The sequence below is a fragment of the Neopelma chrysocephalum genome, unplaced genomic scaffold (genome assembly GCF_003984885.1).
Source record: "Neopelma chrysocephalum unplaced genomic scaffold, ASM398488v2 Primary Assembly neopelma1_71, whole genome shotgun sequence".
In the NCBI taxonomy this organism is placed as follows: domain Eukaryota; kingdom Metazoa; phylum Chordata; class Aves; order Passeriformes; family Pipridae; genus Neopelma; species Neopelma chrysocephalum.
In genome coordinates this window covers 2,797,833-2,815,236 of record NW_020897731.1, presented here as the reverse complement: position 1 = coordinate 2,815,236, position 17,404 = coordinate 2,797,833, and the positions used below count along the sequence as shown (strand labels likewise).

At 41.9% G+C, this 17,404-nt stretch overlaps 1 protein-coding gene across 1 annotated transcript; it reads right to left on the bottom strand.

Moving 5' to 3' along the window:
• Window positions 1-1,969: 1,969 nt before the first annotated feature.
• GRPEL1 (GrpE like 1, mitochondrial) lies at window positions 1,970-7,845 on the bottom strand. The gene is made up of 4 exons (XM_027686442.1): window positions 7,744-7,845; window positions 6,792-6,960; window positions 5,508-5,589; window positions 1,970-3,185 (listed from the first exon to the last, which is right to left on the bottom strand). Exons 1-4 carry the CDS (start codon window positions 7,821-7,823, stop codon window positions 2,839-2,841), a joined length of 678 nt encoding a protein of 225 aa, XP_027542243.1. The 5' UTR covers window positions 7,824-7,845; the 3' UTR covers window positions 1,970-2,838.
• Window positions 7,846-17,404: the final 9,559 nt, after the last annotated feature.

Below are 17,404 nucleotides of genomic sequence, written 5' to 3'. Positions count from 1 at the left end.
CTGCACTGTTCTGGCTGCAGCCTCTCCTGCCCCATGTTCCATGGCAGGCCCAGCAAGCTTAACAAGTGTCAGTGAGTTTGCACAAGTCTTTGACCACAAACTGCTTTGTAAATCACACAAACTAAGCACTCTGACATTATTCTCTTGTGCAACCACTGCATCCCTTCTCTGTAACTGAAACAGACTTCTTCAGGAGCCTTTCTGTTTACTCTCTTCTCACAGAATGTTTTTGCATGTGCTCCAGTGGCTCATGTGATGACACATTAAATACTGTGAAGGAAGGCACCCAGTGAGCATGTTCAGCTCATCAGCTTCTTTCTTCCTTAAAGGGAATGTCGCACTCACTGGAATTGTGTGCTGGTGTAGCTGTGCCAGACACAAATGCCTGGGCTGAAATCACGTCAAACACAACTGGTTGTGCACACAGCATTTTACTGCATTTTTGCATTGTGTATTGCTAAATAAACTTGTATTAAAATTTCTTCCCATGACTGATTTAACAGTAACGCAGCTTTTGCAGCGAGGAAAATGGCTTAAGTCTTTGCAATGACAAATGGAGATGCAGTGTAGCTAAACAGCGATGGGTGGAAAAGTGGTATTTATGAAATAGCTAGTACTGGTAGTAGCTTTGTTGGCTGCTGAAATTTCAGAACCCTTCCCTCTGATTTCTTCAGTGCTCCTTCCTGTGGTATGGCAGAGTGCACAGGCGGTTGGAGCTCTCTGTACAGACTGACACACTCTGTGCTGAAGCCTCTCTGAGGGCAGGCCAGGGAAGGTATCACTTAAATGATATACTCAGTTATCAGCTTCAAAGATGAATCTTGGGCTGAACATTTAACAGGAACTCATGCTTAAGAACACCCTGAATGAAGTAATGTAGTCCAAAAATGAGTTTGTTGATGCACTGAGAAGCTCATTAAAAAAAAAAATCTTCACTAGGGAAGGAGCTGTCCCTTTGTTTTAATGCCCTATTGAAAAAGTTCTATACTAAAGAAGTTGTTATTACATTTAATTTAGATCCAGAGGGGTTGGGAGGGGACAAAACAACACATGACAGTTTTTAAAAGGTATATAAAATTGATCCTGGTCCCTTTATGACATCAGTTTAAAATGGGCCCTGGTCAAAGTACACAATCCTACTTCACACAGCTACAGTGCACTCTTAAAACCCAGAAGGAGGGAAGTTACTTCCAAATTCAACTGAAGTGTCTGGAATCCCCTTTTTTCCTGAATTTTTACATTCACTTTTTGCATTTTTATCCCTGTACTTGATTAGTTCTAAGAAATTAACATTGTAGTTGTCTGCACACATCCCAAAAAATTACTCTCCCTCCTCTGCCCAGTCAAAGCATGGATTTTCTTTCTTAGAGCTGAGAAAGAAAGAATGAGTCCTTAAACACATCTACCTTCCAAACAGTTGTATGCACTTGGGTTGTTCCTAGTTAACTGTCTGATTCCCATGAGGCAAAGCAATACTGCAAAAAAGTCTTTAAGGAACAAGTAATCACTTCTCACTGTGAGTAAGTCTAGTGTTCAAAAAGCTGTTGGCAACTCTGCATCTGAACCAAAAAAAGTAATCAATACTTGACCTTAAGGTAAGAAGCTCCTTAATCCAAGATAACCAGAAACACGGTAAAAAATTCAGAAGTACTTACTGTTTACCAGGTCCTAATAACTTCCCTAAGTTTGAAGTGTCTGTCTTGTGTGTGAAACATATGGACTTTGAGGATACAAGAGGACGGATGCTTTGTCAGTTGTGTAATTTGCCAAGTTCTACCCACTCCTATCCAGGTGACCAGACAGATGTAGAACAAAACATTCAGTTAATCACATACTGTATTTTAGCCTGATTCTGCAGGACTGGGAGCAGCAGGTGCAGTTAGACGTGGCAAGAACTGCATATGGGAAAAGTTCTGGTGCAACCTAAGATCCAAGCTGAGTAAATGCAGGAAATAACGAAAATGAAACTGAGTTCACATTTTTGTTTGAGCCACTCACATGCAATTTATGTGTGAAAGAAATCATATACCCAACTCTCAGCTTCTTTGAGTGTTCTGGCTCTCAGTAGGGTTGTAACTACAGTTTGCATAACAAACTGATTGCAAAGCTAGAAGTTACAAGACTATCAAAATTGTTTAAACCAATTTATACAATATTAAATTAAAAATCCAGAGATAGGATAAATTCTATTGGTTCTTCAATGCCATACAAGTATTAGATGGTTTTCTTGAGTCAATGTTAGTAGAGGACAAAAGGGTTGAACAATTACAAAAGGTAACTAATCTCCATTGTCATTTATTTACAGGTCAGAATTCAGGAAGGTTTCAATTTCAGTTATTGAGAGAGATTATTTCTGAATAAGGAAAACATGGCATTTATCACATCAGTGTGTAAAAGCTGATGGATGCTTGCAGAAAGCAGGTTATTGGTACTACTTCACCCACTTCTGCAATGAGAGATTGTACAAAACCAAAGGAAATGTCTGAACCACTATCTGGATTTTCAATCTACACACAGTGATAAATGTGAGACTGCAGAATTCTCGTGAGTGTTTCATTCTTTTCAATTTAATGCACCTTCAGGAGCAATGGTTGTAAAAAGCTAATCTAAAGCATTAGAGGGCTTAATGGCTCTTTTACACCAAAGAGCTTATGGAACAGTGATGTTGAAGGCCACTAAGCAGGAGAATTTCATCAGTTGTTTCATTTTCACTGGGAGACCTCAACCAACTCATTTAAACCTCTCTGGGAGCAGAGGAACAAGGAAAGCATGGTGTGAGACAAAAACCATCCAGCTGTTTAATAGTTGTATGGCATTTTGAATTCTCAGATTGAGCAGCTAAGGGTCTTTCACAACACCCACCAAGGCAGGCCGCAGAGTACGCCCGTGCAGCTTATAGCCAATCTTGGATACTAATGCAATAGTGCCAGGCTCCTTCCCTTCCATGGGAGTATGGAACAATGCTTCGTGTTCATAGGGATCGAACTTGGCTCCGACAGGATCCAGTCTGAGCAGGCCATGTTTTTTAAACACTTTCTGAATCTGTACTTCTGTCATAACAAGACCTTCATATAAACTCTTCAAGTGAGGATTATCATCCTTAATTTCTTCCTTTGGAACACTTTCTGTTGCTTTCTCCAGTATGTCTGCAACTTCTAGTAAGTCCTTACAGAAGCTCTGGATCCCTAAAAATATGTAAAAGAGAAGGGAATGGGATTAGTCCACTGATGGAAAGAAGAGTTAAAAAACCCACAACCCCAAAACCTAAAGCAATAATATGTACTCCTTTAGATTTTTAAGATGATATGTGATACTGGAACTATTTGGGGTAAAACGTCCTTTCCAATTTTGGATGTCTATATACAACTGTTACAGATACCTTGATATCCACATCATCTCCTCTACTTCTGTGGGAAAAAAAAGTTATTTCAAAAGAGCTAAAGCTATGCTAATGACCTAACATGAACAGTTAAAACTCCAACCACAGTTACCAAAGGATAGCTTCATCTAATTTCCTCATGTCTCTCTCATCTTGGGATTCACCTGAAGTTTAAAGCATTATGTTTGCCCTATTCCTACTCTTTAATCTGATATGACAAAAATATTTGCAGAAGACAAAGCATGTGGTCAGACTGATGAGGAGTCCACGAGATGAACAGGGATTCCTCCTTGAATGAAAAGAACTCCCACCTCTCCCTCCCACTATAAACCAGTTTTACAGAGTCAGCAGCTGTGCTTTGCAAAGACTGAGCAATTCCCAAGCTAATGATAGTCCCTGTTCTGAAAATGTTCTCTGGCTCACACTAAGAGAATCTGGACTGATTTCACTTAAGGCAAAGTGTATCTAGCAATCAAGAAAAATCAACACAATTCAATAACACATTTCTACATAGAGTTAAACAAAGAACAAATGGAACTGGGTTTTGGTTTGGTTTTTAGTTGCCTTTTTTTAACCCAGACAGTCTTTTTAATTCTAGGTCACATTTTGAATGGGATTTTTTCCTTACCAAGAAGTGATATGAGCATTACCAGAGGACAAGTCTTTGATTTAAACAAAAAAACCCCAGAACTGTGGAAGCACCTTGCAAGTTCTATAGGGATCTGCTGGTTCTCAGGAAAGGGTCACTTTAATAACTGCACAACTCCATAGAGACTCGAGCTCTTGAAAGAACAGTAACTAAGTGTCCAAGTAGTTCCAAAAATATGGACAAAACAACCACAGTTTTAAGCTAAAAACTAAAGCTGTGGTTAGGGCTGAAGTACCCCAAAAACAGATAAACCAGCTGCCTAGTGGTCTGGATCAAACCAAATAACCAAACTCTTCAGAGGGTGGTTTGGCTGGGGTTTTTTATTGCCTAAGTTGTATTTGCAAATATCTGTGACTGCAACTCTGAATTTATGCAAGTCTCAGAAATGAGTTTCTCTTACTTCAACAGAAGAAGCAGTCATGTACAAACAGTAAAATTTACAGATTATATGTAATTTAGTTTTCAAGATAAAATTTATTTGAATATTTATTTATATTGTAGCATCTCGGAGCTCAGACCTGACTCAAAGTCCTTCTGCACTAAGTAGCACATTAGTGAAACAATACTTATTGCAAATTAACTTCAGGGTGAAGCATTCAAACGTCCATGAAAAGGGTACAAGAATACTACATACTCTTTCTTACAGTACACACTAACTGAAGACCTTGTTATTCAAAAATTAGAACTTTTGTATCCAGAATTAAACTATACAGCTGTGGTACAGTGTGTGGCAAAAAAGACCAACTCATCTTCAAGTCAGAGTGGCAGTCAAACACCAGGATGAAACAGCATTGTTCTGCTACAGCATTTGCATACAATTTCTGTTTTACAGATTTGTGTTTGAAATGTCAAAAAGCTAAATCAGATGTTAGTAGCCTGGCTCTTAAAGGAAGATGTGCTTCTAGCACTCCTCATAGTCTGACTGTGCATCCCAACTACAGAAAAGAATCCACCCATCTAAATGTATTACTTCTATTTGAAAGCTATGGCCTTCAGCAGAACAGTTATTCAAACAGAAAAGGTTAAAAAAAAAAAACAAAAAACAACCCAAATCCAAAATAAACACCAAGAATGAAAAAAAACCCAGACCAGAAGGAAAGGCAGTATTCCATGCTCCTGTTCAGATCTGAAACCAAAGTGAGTGAAAACAGCAAACTTCAAGCTGCAAACCTTACTAAAAAAAAATCTACTAGTCCAGTACACACTGCAGGAAAGCAGATACCAAATTTAAAGCAAATGTCCCCAAAAGCTGTTGACTCCAGCAGTTTAAGTCTTGCCTTTGGCTGGGGAGATGGACACAATTCTGATGCAAAGTGAGGAACTGTTCAAACCTCTCTGCCTCAAATGCAACTTTTAACCAAGTACTCAGAATCACTGGGAAGTACAACCTGTCAGTACTGCAGACCACTCAGATTAATTTTTCCAGGCTTTGCATTTCCCAGGTCTCATTGAGTAAACACAACAGGAGCCTCCACTGACCGTATAACTTTGCCTCTTCTACCAGTTTCTGGCTTCTTTGCCTCACGTTTTCCGCATCTGCCAAGGCACGCTTGTACTTGTCCTACAGAAGAAAAAAACAGTGACAGAAGAGATTTTATTCCTGCTACTTGGGTAGGTGACAATAATTCAAACCAGCATATTCAGAATAAAGCAGCATTTTAAACAGTTTCATAGCCTAAACCCACCATCTAGAGTAATCTGAAGACCACACATGCCAATTATCACAGCATCCTTCCTACCAGGACAGATGTTTGCTTCACTTTAGAGCAGAAAGAAGTGAGGGAAAGGAAATAAGATGGTTTTCCAGACTTTCAGTATTTGACAACAGATTAGCTGGAAGAAATTTTTCACTCTATGCATCTATCAAGTTTTATAAACCCAGGATTTCTGCTGTGTGCTCACAGAAAGCCTTCCTGAGTCATGAGGTACTTTGACACTATAGCAAATGAGAGTCAACCTAGCCATGACTCTCAAACCATCTCTTCCCTCTCCTACACACCACAGAGTGCCCTCCAGTTTTTCCAACCTTTACAAACTAATGAAGTCTTAACTCCTCTGTTGCTTAGGTCAAGTTTTGGTCTGTTCCCAGCAATATGGCCAGCAGATGTACTAAGACTGAAAATCAATAAAATTAATAAAATAAAAATTCAGGTTGAGTGCTTCCCCACCAAATCCAGAACTTCATGGTGGGCTGGAGTTGTGCAAGGGAAAGAATGCAAGACACGTGAGGCCAGACAGAGGGGATGTGACCCTTCAGCCTCATGTCTGAAGGGCTCTCCAACGGACAGGTTTAAAACTTCCTGAGTATGGCATAAGTACACTATTGTGTAAAAATATTGTATATGCATCATTAATTCTGACCTTTGAAAAGCCAGCAGCTGTTTCCAGAAATCCGTCTCTTAGCACACACAAATGCACATATCAGAGACACACTCAAACCCTTTCATGACCTCTAAAAACTACTTCTCCACTGAGCAAAACCTACACGAAACTCAGTAATCAATTTCAAGGCTGGAGAGGGTCCAATTCCATTTAGAAACTGGAAAGAAACCATCCAAAACTTTAATTTTGGACCAGGGATGCACCTCAAGTCTTGCAGTACGTCTACTCTTAGGTATAAAAAAATGGTCAAATTGCAGGTTTTATTCAACAACTAAACAGGAGTCACACAACTGTATCCAGAGTGTGCACTGAGAACCCGCAGTGAAGGCATCTGGGCACACAATTTGTAAAGTGTGCAACCGATAACCCAGAGACACTTACAGTGACTTCCTTTAGTTGTTCTTCCAGTTTAGCCTTTTCTTCAGCTAATAGTTTTTCAGCAGAGCTGGTTTCAGCCTTCTGCTCATTTTGGCTCTGACTCTGGTCCTCCTCCAAGTTCTGGCCAGTATTTTTCTGTTGTGTTGCTGCACAAAGGAGTCGTGGAGAAGTTCTAAGGCAAAAACATGGACGACGTTAATCAGCTGCTTATTTTGGAATATATTAGCATTTTCTAGACACATCGGACATTTCATCTGACACATCAGCATCTACAAAATTCTCACATCAGAGCACAAATTAACCCAACAATCCTAGGCCTGTGAAAACTATGCAGAACCCTCCATAAGAAGCAACAGACCTCTCACCATTCAAACTATAGGAAAAAATAACTGCTGCAAGTTATCACCTTGTAAATGTCCATTACATTCAGTTTATAGGGAATATGATCTCGTTTTCAGCGCAGTGCTCTATCAGGAAGAAGTTCTGTGATGCAATCGTCTGCAACAGCTTCCCAGAAAGCCAACAGCCCAGCAGAGCAGGGCTGGGCCGCGGACCGCTGGGGAGCAGCGGAGCGGTGCCGGCCCTGCCGCAAACACCCCGGGCCTGCCCGCATAAATAATGACTGTTTATCCCCTCGTGACGTTTCTCAGGCTTTGAGAGCTCAGCCGCCCGAGCAAAGCGGCCCCGGATCAGCCCGCGCTGACACACGGGCTCGGATACCCGCCCCGCGACCCCGGGCCTGAAGCCCCTCATAATCTCCGCAGGGCAGGGTCGGGCCGCCCTCCCGGTGAAGAGCATGAGAAGGCAGTGAAAGCGGTGGGGAATGTGGGGCGGCCCCAGCGGCCGCGCGGCAAGGCCGGGCCTCGCTCTCCTCGCGGCCCGGCGCTGAGCGCGGCCCAGTCCCCGTCCCGGGTGCCCGGTGCCGGGCGGGCGCTGCGGCGCGATCGCCCCTCACCTGATGGCGGCGCTGAGCAGCGGGTGCAGCGGGAGCCGCGGGCGCAGCGCGCCCCGCACGCACTGAGCCACGGCCGCCATGGCGCCCTCCTGCCCGCCGGGCCTGCGCTCGCCCCCCGCGTCGCCGCCAATCAGCGGGCGGTGGGGCTGGGAGTGACGCTCCCAGGAGCCAATCGGCGGGGCGGGCGCGCGGCCTCGCGCCGAACAGGCGGGGCGGGGGGCGGAGCCCGCGGCTCTTCCGGGGCGCGCGCTGCTCGGCCCCCGCCGTCACGCGCGGGGGGCGGAACCGCGGGCGGGGCGCGCGCGGCGCCGCCATTTTGTTGGGTGAAGGGGCGCGACGCGCCGGGAGGGAGTTGTGGTTTCGGTGTTCCTCGTTGATCCACATCTTCTGTGAGCTGTGCCTGCGAAAATTGGGAGATTTCAGCTCGTTTTAAGTGCTGGATAACCCTGTTACCAGGAGCACTGGTCAGCAGTTTGCAAACCTTCATGCAAAGATTTTCATTGTGTAACTGTCATGTGTGCTCTTGCTGGATAATAATTCCATTTAATGAAGTCTTGAGCTTCCATTAAATAGGATAACATTGCTAATCCAGTACTTCCAGATTTGGCCACCTGCTTGTGCCACCTGTTGGCGCAAGTGTCCCGTGTGACCGGAGGCTGCAGGAGCCTTGCTCGGTTGTGCTGGGATGGCTGAACTTTGGCAGTGTTATCAATTGGTTTGTCATTATCCTGTAAAAGGGAGAAAAAAAAATCAAGGTCGTGTATTTATCATACAGCCCCGAAGTGGGTGTTAGATGATGCACAGATGTCTGAACACCAGCTGTTCGCCTGATTCCTCATGTGTTTGTGCCCTCTCCAGACAGAGTCTGAGGGATAAAGATGCAACTTCCACACTGCAAATTCAGTAAATGTTCTATTTGAGGGAATGTCTTCAAGGATTTGCTAAAAAAGAAGCTGTAGAAGGCATTTCTGGCTTGCTGCATGAGAACCCTGCAGGACCTTGCTTGATTCAGTCAAACTTCAGCAGAGTGCACCAGCCTTTGTTGGGCAGATTTGTTTGTTTGGGATGAGCTGTGCCATTGCCTCTGCAGAAAGCAGGATAAATGGTTTATGAAGCCAGTGGCCTCATACCAGGACAAGTGTTTGATCCCAACGAGTCTTATTTTGCCAATGGCTGCTCTGTGATGTGACACCAGTCCAGTTCCATGGCCTGTACAGTAAGAGAAAGGGTGTGTGGATGTGCTGTCTGTACACCGAGTGGCTGTAGCACTGTCAGTATTCACTTTCCAAAAAGTAGATGAGTCACAAATTCCAAGCTTCATCCTCAGAAACACTGAAAGAAGTAGTTGAGGAAATCTCTTCAGATGCTGATAATGCTGAGGAAGGATCAGAGAATACAAGGAGAAAACCAAGAATAGCCATAAAGGACAGTATTCACAGAAGGCCACGATAAAATGAGATGGAGAAAGCAATTGGATCTTTAGGTCTGATGTTTTTAAAATGTTTCCTGAAAAGATTATTGGTTCCGTACAAAACCTAGACAAGCAGTCTGTCTGTCTCATCTTTGTTGTCGGTTGTTTTTCCCTGACACTCTTAGCATGTACCTGCCCTGTTTCAGCTTTTCTTCATTCTCCGCTGCCTACCATTTTTGGAAGTTGTGCTTGATTAATGATTGATCACAAAATCACAGAACTGATAACCGAAGGTTGAGAAGAGCCCATTACCAGCATGTTTCCATTAATAACTAAAGAAATATATTGGACTCAGTGTATCTGGAACAAGTTCCTTCTTGTATTAGAATGCATTTACCCCAAATGACAGTTCATAGGCCTGCAAGCAAACTTTCCTGACACCCCACGGTGAAAATGCATTTTGTTGTCATCTGTGCAAGTGGAACAGCTCTCAAGAAAAATCTGCAGCCAGCACAGATGCTGCTGGGTCAAGACCAAACAACATATGCAGCACAGAAGAAAAGCATGCAAGTTTATTGGAACTTGTTTGCATCATGGCTGGTGTTGGCTCTAGGTACTGTCCCACTTTGACCAAAAAAAACCCCTGACTTTTCCATGCCTTGTTCTGATTCAAACTGTTGAAGGCTGTTCTGGTTTCACTGCAGTGCCACCTCGTGGGTCGGGTGTTTTCAAACTGAAATACGGAGCATTGAGCATCTGTTGCTGGACCTGGTTGGCAGTCACAGGTGTTCAGTAACATAGAAGAGTTTTGTTTTCCAACACTCCTCTCCATATCAAGCAGGCTTTGGCTGCTCACATAAATACCAGGTTTGAATATGATTTGGTGGTAAGTAATGCTTATCCTCAATTCTAAACCATCAGCCAGCTGCTGCTTTTCAACTTGTAGTTAAAAGGGACTCTAACTGCTAATTTCTGTGGGCTAGTGATAGAATCAAGTAGTCTGGATATCATTCCCTGTTTCTCCAGTGATTAACTTTGTAGTCTTGTTACTTAATCTCATTTCCACATTCCTATGACTATAATTAAGGTCAGTAAACTTTCAGTACCTTACAAGAAAGTTGTTTAGTGAGCATGAGGGAATTACTGTGATATTTTGAAAATTCAAAACTCTAACTGAATGTCTCTTTTTTATTATTAATATTGCACTTGTAGTAAAGAGACTTGTAATCCTTCAAGATGAAAAATGCCACAAATGTAAGATTTGTGCTTAAATGAAAAATTAAGGCATTTTTGTTTCTCTAAAAAAAAACCCCAAACCTAGTTCTGTCTCCTAGATGTAGTCTATTGATATTCAGCCAGCAGACAGAATGCCATTGCATTTGTGTTTCAAATATGAACTTTATTATTAATGTTTTGAGGGTGAAGGAAAAGGGTATCATATTGTCTCTGATCAGACATGTAATGTGTCCTCCCAAGCAGAACCAAATATTGAGCTGTGGTGGGTGCAACTGTGGGGGGGGGGAACACCAAAAATATCTCTGTAAATATTCTAGCAGTGACCTATCAGGCCAGTTACCAGTAAATACTTAAACCAAATTTAAAAAATGTTAATTTAGCTGTAAGACTGTTACTGAACTATATAGCAGTGAAGACAAACATTCATATCTGTGCCCTTTTGAAAAGATTTCAGATCAGACCACATGGCCATAGTATTCCATAGTCCATTGTGGGAAGATGTGTAGGGAAAAATTAAGGGACTGATCCTTGTGTATAAAATAATAACAATTTTTCTTCTACAAGGGTTATTGAGGCAAGAGTTATTTTTATCAGCTGCACCCTAGGTCCATTTTAGACAGAGGACAATAAAGATTAAATAATTACTTGAATCTAGAAGCTTTAAATCCTGTAATGCAGGTTGGGGTAGGGGGATAACCTTATTTAGTTAGAGCAGTAGTAAAATGGTTGATCTGTGCATTCAGAATTGATAATTTTTAATGCAAACATTTTAAGAAAACTCCCAAGAGTGACTGTCTAATACCTACTTTCTGCCTAGTTTCTCCTTAGGCTGAAAATATAGAATCATACATCTTGCTCTGATTATAAGGAGCATTTTTTGAGTTCCCATAGCCTTGTGCTGACTAGTTTGAAAGGTACATTTTGTAACCATCTTGTTGCCTGGAGTGTTGTCGCTGTGTTGGAAATCTAATAGCTATAGCCACAGGGCTCTGAAGAGAGCTAATTAGAGCAATTTAGAATAACAAAAGTTCTGTTCCTGGGAGGATACTGAAGAGATCCTTCCCCAGAGCAGCATGTCACAATTTCAGAGGCAATTTATTGTAATATTCTCGCATAAGTCATCCGGTATCCCAAGGATGTGCAAACCTGGGTATCTATTACAGTTTGTTCTCTTAGCTCTCATGTTATCAGGGGTACTCGTGTGTGCCTTATAACATTCCTGGAGATATAAAAATGGAAAAACTCTCTCAATCAAGCATTGTCTATCTTTAGTCTAGTTACCAGTCAGAACCAAGCTGTTCAAATCCACAGAAACAACTTGCTGTCACGCTGATGTGGCTTTCCATCTTAAGACAAATTTACTGAGCATTTGGAGGAGAGTTGTCAAATCATTGTGATTCTCTTAGTGTGGTGTCATGGATTTTATTCATATTTTTTGTTAAAATCAGTTGTTGCCCCTTGATTTACCAGAAGAGTTGGACAGAAGAGGAGATCAGCTTTCTGGTCACGTTCATATTTGCCAAGAAGGCAGCAGTTGTTGGTGTCTGTTTCTGCACACAGGGTAACAGTGGAGGTGCTGATACTGTAATGGTACTTTGACATTCATTCAGATCTACATTTTTCTTTATTAATATTTCTTTAAGATTTGATGAATTAGTTGCTGTGGACCTATTTCTCCTGCCACTGTGTACAAGTGATTTGTATTAGTCAAAGGGAACCTTGTACGGTGAAGGACTGCCAGGCCAGGTGCTGGCAAACAGGCTGCCAGGAGCACCCTAAAAGCCTGAGGGGGCTGTTCATTGCTCAGGTCTGACTTGTGCTAATGATTCGCCCTTGATTTGAACCGTTTTTTGTGATGACTGGCAGGATGTTGAACGGCAGGTTGGTTGGGCCAGTGCACAGAGCTCTGTTACAGTGGCATGTTTGAGGGCTTTCATTCACAGTGCAGTCCCATCTCTCCATGCTCCCATGGAGCTGGATGACAAAGGAGGAATGCTCCTTCCGCTGATGTTGTGCAAAGATTTTGAAAAGCTATGAATGAAAGAAGCATAAAGCAAAACTTAAAAAGGTTATCTTCTGCTTTTATTCAACTCTAGAGAGCAGCAAGAGCTTTTAATTGTGTTTCTATGCATAATTAAGGAGTGGGTGAACACTCCTGTGGGACCACTGCTGTGCTCCATTTAGTCCTAATCTGGCTGGATGAGTCTGACCAGAATGGGGACAAAGAGTTCAGCTAAAAATAGCTGGAGTGGGAGGGAATAAAATGCTTCCAAAAATCTGATTGCCATATAAATGACCCTAGCACGTTTTTGGTGCTTTGTGTGAAGGTCACAGTCTCTGAACCTGGACTTAATCCTGTCCCTAAAATGATAGCTTCCCATTTGTTTGCTTTCCACAAGCATCTCTGAAGGCACAACTTCAACCCTGTTCTAGGAGCTTATATCATCAATAAAGCTAGACCAATGAAATGTAAGGGGAATGTGTGTCTTCCAAGTCAGTTGGGTTCTGTTACTATGGTGTATCTCTGTTTTTTGGATATAAAATTTGAATAGAAAGCCAGGTACAGACAGAACTGAAAGAAAGCACTTGGTTTACATACACAGTGCTTGCACCTTATTCAGAAAGCAAGAACGTGGCTGTTTTAAGTTTTCTAATAGTTGCCACCCAAAGTGCTGTCACTGCTGTTCTAAAGGTTGCCTCAGATTTATGAATCACCTCAGGTTAATGTGTTATTAATCAATCAGAAACTGGCTGAAAATTATTGGTTCAGCACTGTGAATTTTCTTGTTCTAGATGCTTATAAAATACAATACCAGGAAGGCAATCTGTACTTCTATGATAGGTGTTAAATTAGGTTAGGAATTCTGCTGCTGTAGCTGAAACCATGTAGTCTTTGTCTCTGACTCCATTACCAGCTCCTGGTCTCTGCACTGTTCTCCAGTCTGACCAGATAAACTTTCTCATTACCTTTACAAGCCATTGCCTTGTCTGTTGTGTTCAGAGTGGGAGAGCCTCTTTAACACAGTGCTTCCATCTCTGCTTACTCATTCCTAGGTGTTGCCAAGCTATCCTTGCCTAAGATGTCATTGTGATAAGAACACCTTCCCCTTTTTGATCCTGAGCACTGCTTCAACAGCACTGTGTTCATTGCTCGAGATGGTGTGACTGGCACCTCCTGCTCTGGTCCATGATATCGGTGTTGGTTGATAATTATGCCTGTGCTGTGGTAAAGCACTGAGGTGGAGAATCCCCACCCCACTGTGGCTTCTCTTTTAGGTCATCATTATTACTGAACAAAGCAGACTCTTCCATTTCAGAGAACTTCCAGCTTTTTTTTATGACTAGTGCTGTCTGTACTTTATTAGACCACCTTTCCTTGCTTGCTTCATTTGTATTCTAACTCTGTTTTTAAAAAGATATTTCTATCGTGTCTTTTGAAATGTGTTTATTACTTTTCTACTACTCCCCAAGTGCTTTGGCTGGCAAAGTCTTAATGAATAAAATTACTGTCATTTTATAGCTATAAAAATACACTCCCTCCTTGGAATGGCACATGTAAGTTTGTAGAAGCTGAGGAAAATGAGAATTATAGAATCATAGAATGTAGGTATCTTGAAGTTATTTAAAGTAAAATAGGAATACAAAGGAAAAATATTTGTAATATTATTTTGCGGGTATGAACTGTTGAAGCATTGGTCTTCCTAATTTTGCATTATGCACATATACTGAATGGTGCATCAGTGCTATTATTGCAGTGCTGTTTGCTCTGTAGGATAGATCCATCCAGGCTAACTTTGTCAAAGTTGAAAGCTGACAGTATTCAGGAAGTACCAAAGAATTCTGTATGTGCTGGAAAACCTGCTTAAGTGTCCTTGTACATTGTCATGCTAATTAACTCCGAGCTGGTTATGTTTTTGAAAAGCTACAAGTATCTGAGGCACCTTCTATCTCAGGCAGCTCTGTAATGCTCTGCAGATAAATTAGTGACTGTCCACACATTGATTTGACAGTTTTTCTGTTATTTGGAACAGAAGGAGCTGTTTTGGACTGCTGGCTGTTGTTTTTCAATAACAATTTTTAATACCTTGGTACAAACCCAAGTGAATAAAAGATGTTTAAACAAGAAGTGGAGGATTCAGAGATAACTCTGAGAGCTGTAGATGCTGTACTCCTCTGCCAGGAGACAGCATGACAGACTCAGAAGGGCTGTTCTCATGGTTCTCTGCATTGCAAATAATTGTGTTTCAGAGCCAAGTTTTCCATAAACTCCAGCTAAACTATGTAGGTTGTGTTAGCATTTGGCCAGCACAGCTACAAGCAAGGTCAGGCAAGAGCATAGCACAGGAAACATTTCTGCATTAATGACAATTTCCTTGTTACAGCTCATGGTTTGTAAGGAATAATTTCCCATTTGGGGGCAATTTGAGGCAGCAAGTAAATTTACCCAGGTTTTTACTTTCCAGCTATTCCCTGCCTTTGTAATCCTCTGCAGATCACTAAGTGCATGCAAAATGCTGATCTGGTCAGGTGATGACTTAAGGCAGTCTCAGCTTCTCAGGCAGAGCCAGTGAATGGGAGAGACAAGATACATTTGTCTTCCTCGGGTGACACAATGGGATGGGTTGACCCCGGCCAGCAGCAAAGCACCCACCAGCACATCAGTCCTCCCACAGCAGGAACGGGGGAGAGAATTGGAAGGGCAAAAGGGAGAAAATCTCGTGGGTCAAGATAAAGACAGTTTACTGCTGACAGACAGAGAGCATCTGAGCAATGACTGCCTTGGAAAGACTGCCTCCCTAATTTTATTGCTGAGCATGGCATATGGCATGGAATAACCCTTTGGACAATTTGGGTCAGCTGTCCCAGCCATGTCTCCTCCCAGCCTCCTGTCTGCCCCCAGCCTGTTTGCTGGGGGAAGCAAGGGGGGAACCAGAAATGGCCTTGGCACACTGTAAGCCAGTGTTAGCTAAAAATCAGTGTGTTATTAACACTTTTTTAATCCTAAATCAAAGACATAGCATCTTACAGATTGCTATGAAGAAAATTAACTCCATCCCAGCCACAGCCAGTGCATAATGTAATAGATAGGTCTGACCCTACAGTGAGATCAACACTCTGCTAACTCTAAATATGACCCTACTGTATTTGTATCTTCTCTTCTTATTTTCTGTAGTTCATGTTAATGGCATGTATCCAGTTGAGACAGAGAAAAATCAGTATCTTAAACTACTGATAAATTTTATGAAAGCTATAAGCAAAATTTTTAAGTGGAATGGCTCAAATTGTGTATCTCAGCTTTACTTGTGCACATAAATATTTTGGTCTTCAGACATGTTCTTCACTAGTAGTTCCAGAAAATTTGTAATTGGCTTCATTTTACAGGGGTTGTGTATTCATGAATTTTTGTTTGCTTTTCATGACATATTGTCATTGTATATTTAGGTGAAATTCTAGTTTAGATAAATCTGTAAATTTAGATAAATATAAACCTCTGGTTTAGAGAAACCTGTTCTACAGGAACAAGTTTTCTTCTAGAAAAGCCTGTGCCACCCTGTGGTGAAATCTCACTCTGTTTAGGGACTTTCTGGACTGACATTTCTAGCATTCCTCCATTTGCCCTGTAAGCACTCCTACTTTACATGAACTCATGTTTTTATGTGAAATTTGTTACATTTATTTCTGGAGTTGAAGATCACTTGGAGCAGAGGAGCTGAGATGACATGTGATATGAGATGAAGGTGGTGTTATGCTGGAAACAGTAATACATTATTAAAACCAAGCCGTGTTTTGACCTACGAAGTGTCAAAGGATAAGTTGAGCATCAGAGTTCATTTTTTTTGGCCAGTGAGACCACTGTGGAACTTCTGTATCTGTCATTTGGGCTGACAACAGTTTTCTGTCTTTTGCCCCATGTAAGTTACAAAGTGATCCAGGTGCTAAATCTGTGCAGTCCTGTTGTAGACGCCTCACATATCCCACCTGGCCTCCAACAGCTGTTCCAGAAGTGCACAAGCCTTAGTAAGTCTTCTTTTATTTCCACCAGCCCCATACTAATGGTTTTCAATATCTATTTTTAGGCACCTGAATCACTTCAAACATCAGTTCTAGCAGATAAGTCTACACAAATCCTGTAAGCCACAGTTCTACATGTACTATATCAGCCATATCACTGCAGCTGGTGTACAAACTCCTCCGTGCATGTCAAAAGAAGAGCATCTCAGAGATATTTAAGACCCAGAAAGTTGCTCTCAGTCTTGCAGTTGATATGCAGCTTTACTTCATTTGGGTCTGCCTGTGCATCCCCTGTGTTAGTGTGTCTGCTTGGCTTTGGTGAAGTTATTTATGCCCTTTCCAGTCTGCCTTGCAGAGTCATCCTGAAGCCTTTATCTGGCTCAGGCTTCTGGTCTTCAGTCTGTTTTCCCTGGCTCTGTTCTCATCTGCTTCGCAGTATTTCTTGTGACTCTGACTCTTGTCAGTGGCTTACTCACTTGCTTCAGGAGATATTCTGTATTTTGACTCTTCCATTTTGTGCTCTGTCTTGTGAGCTGGCCAGAAATGTGAGGGTCACCATAACCTACATTTGAGTCACCTGAGTGCATCCCGATGTCTCATGTTGAATTCCCAAGTATTTACCAGCATGTCCTTCTTGTTTTGAACCTCAAGACAACATCAGGACACAGGCTTTTAAACCAAACCATTGGCCTAAGAAGGCTTGGGATGCTCCTTAAAAGCCTCCTTCTGTGGCTTTGGATAACTAGTTCCTTCTAAGTGAATAAGGAAGGGAAATCAAATGTTTGATGCTTGGACTATACTGAAAATAAACCCAATTGCATTTCACAAGAAATGCTGTCCCATGTACCACACAGAGGTGGCAGCCAGCATACACCAGATTGGAAAGGTCTTCTATTATTTTTCTAAAGTTCTGAAGTGAAAAGAACATGCCTGTGAAAATATTTAAGTAATATATTCTTCTTATACTGTACTTTGTGTTCTGAGAATCACTAAAAACAAATT

Excerpts from the sequence above, each read along its gene's own strand:
- GRPEL1 (XM_027686442.1), bottom strand. The coding sequence starts at position 7,823 with ATGGCGGCCGTGGCTCAGTGCGTGCGGGGCGCGCTGCGCCCGCGGCTC. Across the intron at positions 5,590-6,791 it reads AACAACTAAAGGAAGTCACT|GACAAGTACAAGCGTGCCTT; the intron begins GTAAGTGTCTCT and ends TTTCTTCTGTAG. Across the intron at positions 3,186-5,507 it reads AGAAGAGGCAAAGTTATACG|GGATCCAGAGCTTCTGTAAG; the intron begins GTCAGTGGAGGC and ends ACATATTTTTAG.